Below are 6,473 nucleotides of genomic sequence, written 5' to 3'. Positions count from 1 at the left end.
TCCCCTCTTCTTTTTGGGGGGGTGGGGGGGGTGGGGTACCTCCTAATGAAGAGCATCCCATGCCCAGAACACTGTAGTTGACTGTAGACATCATAGCTTCATTGATCACCGGAGGCGATGCTTTACTTCCGGCCCTGAAGTTACGGCACTCCTACAGTAACAGGTTGAGTTGTGCGCTTTAGACCCCGCCCACCTCCGCCAAATTCCCAATTTGTTCCTGTGAATGGACAAAGGGAGATCCCGACTCTTACCTATTCCTTCTCACCCACTCACAAAATACCTTGTATTCGTTTCACAGAATGTCAGGTGTTCTGTGAATGGACAAGAGGCGATCCTAATGTTTACTCCCAGAATGTAAGGCGTTCTGTGAATGGACAAGAGGCGATCCTAATGTTTACTCCCAGAATGTAAGGCGTTCTGTGAATGGACAAGAGGTGATACTGATGTTTACCCCCCACCCCCCTTTTCAATTAATAAAAAGCCTTGTTTTCCTTTCACAGAATGCCGAGTATTATATGAATGGACAAAAGACAATCCTGATGTTTACTCCCAGAATGTAAGGTGTTCTGTGAATGGACAAGAGGCGATCCCTGCATTCCTGCCCCCACCCTGGTCAACTCACATTAGTCAAGTCTTGTATTCTGTTCACACAATGCATGGTGTTCTATGAATGGACAAGGGGAGATGCCAATCAGTAGATACTACAGACACCTCTTCTGGTGCGAGGTGTTCTTCCCCCATCTATTCATAGGAAGCCTTGTATTCTGTTCACACAAAGCATGGTGTTCTGTGAATGGACAAGGGGAGATGCCAACGTTAACCTGCCCCTCCTTCGTTCACATAAAAAAAAAAATATATATTTTTTTTTTTATGTGAACGAAGGAGGGGCAGGTTAACGTTGGCATCTCCCCTTGTCCATTCACAGAACACCATGCTTTGTGTGAACAGAATACAAGGCTTCCTATGAATAGATGGGGGAAGAACACCTCGCACCAGAAGAGGTGTCTGTAGTATCTACTGTCGATGAACCTCTGATTTCACAGATTTGGGCCTGAGATGCTCTTCAATAGATGCAACTTACTGTACTTGTACTGTCCCCTCCCAAGTCTAACGTCGCTGAAATCGTATTTTTGGAGTCGGGGGGAGGAGTCAAGGCCTCATCAAGTTTTTTATTTTATTTTTGGGCTGTGGGAGATTTTCCTCTCACTTCCTGTCTGGTCTACGGGGACACAAGAACCACATTTTTTGTTTTGTTTGGTATGGTAACCAATTCTCCCCCTCCCCCCACTCCATCTAAAACCAGGGGCTTTAGATTGAATCCCTTTACAGGGGAACTCTGCAAAATGAAACACACACATGATGGCCCAGACCCAGCGGGGTTTTTGTCTGAGTCCCCCCGCCCCCGAGTTTGATCCAATGAAATTGTGACGTCTGTGGCACCGCGTCCCTCTTCTATATCAAAGGGCGATGCGGCTGGTCAGGTGACACGACAATCGAGTCCCACACACAGACTCGGTAATGTATCAGATGATTGGGGAATGAAGAGCATTCATTGGGGGACACATGTGGAAGTGGGCGGATCTGATGCAGTAAAAGAAATAGAAGTGTCTTGTATTTATTTTGTGTTATGATATCACTTTAAGGATCCTTTAAAGGAGAACTATGAGGTCAGTGTTTTTCCCCCGTGGTTCTCCCCAGGGTCACAGGATGACATAAACTAGCGTCCTCCCGTCACCCAAAGCGCGGTATACCGCGAGCTGAGACGCCGCAGTCGGGATGGATCCTGGCAATACTGTCTGGAACCGCCCAGCTACGTGATTGACAGCTGGCTCTGCCTATCTAGAGGCAGAGCCAGCTGTACTCGCCCCCTCCCCCATCCGTTCCGCCAGTCAGCGCTGGAGGATCGGGGAGGGGGGAATCCCTGCAGGGAGCGGTGAGTGACAGTCACGGCTCTCTGCAGGGATAGATTGAGAAGTGAGCGAACGACGGTATGTGTTCTCTCACTTCCCGATCTATAGAGCCGACGTGTGACAACTATGAGGATGGGTGAAAATCACTCGCCTCATAGTTCTCCTTTAAATATCTTTTCTATTCTATTCTTATGTTTAATATTTATTTATTTTATTACTTGTGTAGATCTAAAATATGTTTTTAGGGATCCTGTCACTGAGTCTGTCTGTGGGAATCCATTGAAGTGGCCCCTGAAGAGCCCCATTGCCCTTCGTGGACGTCTCACAGAGCTTTATTGTGCCCGGACTTCCACTTTAAGAGCCGCTGATTGCTGAGCCGGCAGCCATGACACATTTTGATTTCACCGGTTTTGGATGTTTCTTCCCCAACTTGTTTTACGTGTTTTCTGTCTGAATAAGTCTAATAGGACTTGTGGGCGGGAACCGCACCCGCCATTACATGTCTGTTCCACTTTCCGAAATTGGGATTGCAGTTGCTGTGAAAGCCTTTTGTCGGAGTCCATTCAGGGACGCAGGACGACAATACGGATCGGGTTATACTGCCACCTACAGGAGGATTGGGCAATGGCAAAAGAAAAACATTGTACGCCAGCCCAGGATAAACCTCCCCTCCCCCAGCATGTAGCCGAGAGCATGATCATAGACACAAAAGGGTGTGACGTGTGTCCCTCAATGGGCTCGAAGAAAAGGATTTTGGGGCGAGCACCTTTTCCTCCAGCGAGGGACACAGGCAGTCCTATAATGTCGGGACCTCCGACTGAGAGGTGGGCAAGAAATGGTTAAACCTTTCCCAGCAGAGCTGAAGAAAAGATGCCCATCCTGCTGGGACACTAGCAACACACTGAGGCATGCTGGGAGTGGGAGGAGTTACCCTGGATGGGGCTGCGGATTTTGTTTGTCCAATCCTGAGCTGAGGAAAAGATGCCCATCCTGCCCGGACACTAGCAACACGGTAAGGCATGCTGGGAGTGGGAGGAGTTACCCTGGATGGGGCTGCGGATTTTGTTTGTCCAATCCTGAGCTGAGGAAAAGATGCCCATCCTGCCCGGACACTAGCAACACGGTAAGGCATGCTGGGAGTGGGAGGAGTTACCCTGGATGGGGCTGCGGATTTTGTTTGTCCAATCCTGAGCTGAGGAAAAGATGCCCATCCTGCCCGGACACTAGCAACACGGTAAGGCATGCTGGGAGTGGGAGGAGTTACCCTGGATGGGGCTGCGGATTTTGTTTGTCCAATCCTGAGCTGAGGAAAAGATGCCCATCCTGCCCTGACACTAGCAACGCACTGAGGCATGCTGGGAGTGGGAGGGGTTATCCTAGATTGGCCTCTGGATTTTTTTCTGGATCCTCTTGTAGGCGGCAGTATAACCCGACAGTACAAGGATTTATGTGTCCCTCAGTGGACAAGAAGGAATGTTTTTTGAACTGATCCTTATAAAGGAAAAGTCCTACTCTTATTATTTGTATGACTCCTCCCAAGGAGGAGTTATCTGCGGCCTGTGACTGCCGCTCCCTCCAGGTTTGCTGATGTCACTGCCATAGTATTCGATGTTCTCCTTGCTGGAGGGGAAGCTGGACCTGCAGTGCAAGGATCTCCCTGCTTCTACCTCATCCATTGTATGCGTCTGTATTCCCTCCACCTCTATCATTACCCCATCAGTCACCAGCAGGGGGGGAGGTAGGGGCAGCTGTGGCATGAGGGTAGCAAAGCCCTGCCTCTACCAAGATGGCCGCCGACACAAAGAACATATCAGTTTTGTAGATGAAGGCCCAATGGCAGGGAGCCTCCCTGCAATACTGGTGACTGGCTGACTTTTACAGTACAGGTTCTCTTTAAACAGCTGAAGACACGTCACACCCATGTGTTCTCTCTCTGACCCTCACAGAGTCCTGCTCAGCTGTCATTGCGATTTACAAACCCCCTGAAGTTCCTGAAATGACTTTGGCTCGCGGTAGATGAATTGATAATAATTTATTGCGATCACATAAGAAATGGTGCCGGGTGAAGGATTTCAAGTCTCTGGGGCGGGCGATATTGAGCCTTGCCCTTAGTGCAGTGATGGCGAACCTTGGCACTCCAGCTGTTTTGGAACTACAAGTCCCATGATGCATTGCAAGGCTCTGACAGCCACAGACATAACTCCCAGAGGCAGATGCATCTTGGGATTTGTAGTTTTGGCACAGCTGGAGTGCCAAGGTTCGCCACCACTGCCTTAGTGTATGCGATCGAAGTTAGGAGACTGGGTCCAGGAGGTGTTTTGGAAGGGAAATATTGAGCCACGCCTCTCGTACCAATTAACTCCGCCCTTTAATGTCAACACCCTGCGTAGAGCAGGAAAATTGTTACCAAAATGTTCCTGGTGCCTGTAGACTGTTTGGTGGCTTATTTATGGTATGTTGGTACCAGGAAAGGTTCCGCTGTGGAAACTTTGATATCGCAGTGACAACCTAACCTCCTAGGCACTGCTGCCTGTGTCCCCAATGGGCAGATTTCCTGCCGTGGTGACCCCTTGGGACGTGAGGCATAATCTCCCCCCAACAAGGAAAACCCAACAGGGTCTCTTAACAAAAATGCTCAGGCACCCGGATCGGGCAGCGGGTCCATGGATGGGAACGGTGGGGGGGATGGGTGTAAGGAGACATCCCCACCAGCCCAGGACAGCGGGGTGACGTTGGGGACCACCCAAAGCCATGAGGTCACCATCTAAGTACTTCCTCCACCCCCTTCCTGTGTTGTATTGATTATTACAGGTGCTCTTTAAACACCCCAGTGATTGATTAGTCCGTGTCTCGAGCATTGATTATAGTGTCCATGCCCCGCCCACTCTAAGGCACGATTGGCCGATCTCGGGTTCCGCCATTTCTCCATCAGCGTGGAGTCTTCTTGGTGCCGGCGCCGTACAGGTCGGCCCTGCGGTGGCTCTGCACCGGCATCTCCCGCCGCACACGGTGGAGGTAAGCCAGGTCGATCTCTGCGTAGCACACCCCGGGCCCGTCCCGGCACTGAGCTACCACCGTGCCCCACGGGTCCACCACCATGGCGTGGCCGTAGGAAGTCCTGCGCTGGTTGTGGCTGCCGGTCTGTGCCGCGGCCACCACGTAACACTGGTTTTCTATGGCTCGGGCCCTCAGCAGCACCTGCGGGATAAGGAGGAAGTGTCAGCGGCACGTGGGGAATCAGACGCAGTACAGTCAGCACAATCTATTGCAGCCAGAATGCAGGTAATACCTCACAGTGTGACTGGGGGGGGTACTTCCTGAAATCTGTGCTCAGCCATTTCCTGTCTGCTCCCTGTGTCACCAATCACAGCTTCCCAAGGCAGGCAGGGTCCCAGTACTGATGTTTTCTGCATGTGAGCTGGGGGTGGAGCCTGCAGGGGGTGTGTCCAGGAGGTCCTGTCCCTCATCACATATAGGGGTTCCCAGATCACCAGGTTTGCTGACTGTCCTGCAGGAAGGATGTCAAGACTCTCCGCTCACCTCTCCCCCATAGGACACACATCCATTATAAGCCTTTTTATTGGGCCCATCAACCACCTGACATGACTCCTCCCACTGCATCATTCTGATTGGCCCCCCTCATCCTGTAGGTCCTATGTACAGCACATGGGCTTCCTACACGAATAGCCAATAGGGCGGCGCCCTGATTCGGCCCCCCCCCTTCCTCCTGGTACTGGTTCAACCCGTCCTTAATACAGACTGACCTCCCAGTGCGCCAGCCCTGTGGTGACGGTGAAGGCCGAGGGGTAGGTGAGAATTTCGGCTCCTTCCCGCGACAGCGCCAGCGACATTTCAGGAAAGCGAAGATCGTAGCACACGGCGAGCCCGACCTGCCACAAAGTGAAACGCATGTCCTGGGTCATCAAAGTGGATCTATGGCTGACTTTACTGTTCAGTTTTATATGGAGTAGGGGGGGTCACCACAACAGGAAGTGATGGGAAATCCAAAATGTTAGGAGTTGTCACCGAATCCAGAATATAGGGAAATCTTCCGATGGGGACCCCAGTTCTGATGACAACTACAAGGGGATTGCCAATCACTTTTGAGAGATCTCATTTGACTTCCTGTTGCGTCTAGAGGGCAGGAAGTGGAGAAACCTCTCCCACATGGGTCAGGGAAAAGGGCTGGGGCAGTGATGGGTTTTTTTTTCTGGGCCCAGGGCTGTGCTACAGAGGGCCTGGGGCAGCACTGGTGAGGGGCCAGGGCTAAGCTAGGGGGGGACCATGGTAGTACTGGGGCGGGGCTTGAACAGCAATGCTCTGGGCCCAGGGCTGTGCTACAGAGGGCCTGGGGCAGCACTGGTGAGGGGCCAGGGCTAAGCTAGGGGGGGACCATGGTAGTACTGGGGCGGGGCTTGAACAGCAATGCTCTGGGCCCAGGGCTGTGCTACAGAGCGGCTGGGGAGGGGCTGGGGCTAAGCTAGGGAGGGACCATGGTAGTGCTGAGGGGAGGGACTTGAATAGCACTGCTGTGCTACAGAGGGGCTTGGGGATGGCTGTACT

At 51.9% G+C, this 6,473-nt stretch overlaps 1 protein-coding gene across 1 annotated transcript in view; it reads right to left on the bottom strand.

The window, feature by feature from the left end:
- Positions 1 to 4,801: 4,801 nt before the first annotated feature.
- NIT1 (nitrilase 1) overlaps positions 4,802 to 6,473 on the bottom strand; it is a 3,372-nt gene continuing 1,700 nt past the window's right edge. Inside the window, exons 5-6 of the mRNA XM_018571554.1 lie at positions 5,675 to 5,800; positions 4,802 to 5,108 (exon numbers count right to left, since the gene is read on the bottom strand). Coding sequence (XP_018427056.1) covers positions 4,839 to 5,108; positions 5,675 to 5,800 — 396 coding nt within the window. The 3' untranslated portion in view covers positions 4,802 to 4,838. The remainder of the gene's footprint in view (positions 5,109 to 5,674; positions 5,801 to 6,473) is intronic.

Source organism: Nanorana parkeri, unplaced genomic scaffold, assembly GCF_000935625.1.
Source record: "Nanorana parkeri isolate BGI_ZX_2015 unplaced genomic scaffold, ASM93562v1 scaffold1780, whole genome shotgun sequence".
Classification (NCBI taxonomy): domain Eukaryota; kingdom Metazoa; phylum Chordata; class Amphibia; order Anura; family Dicroglossidae; genus Nanorana; species Nanorana parkeri.
The sequence above is the reverse complement of the archived record's forward strand: the minus strand, read 5'-3'. Positions and strand labels throughout refer to the sequence as shown.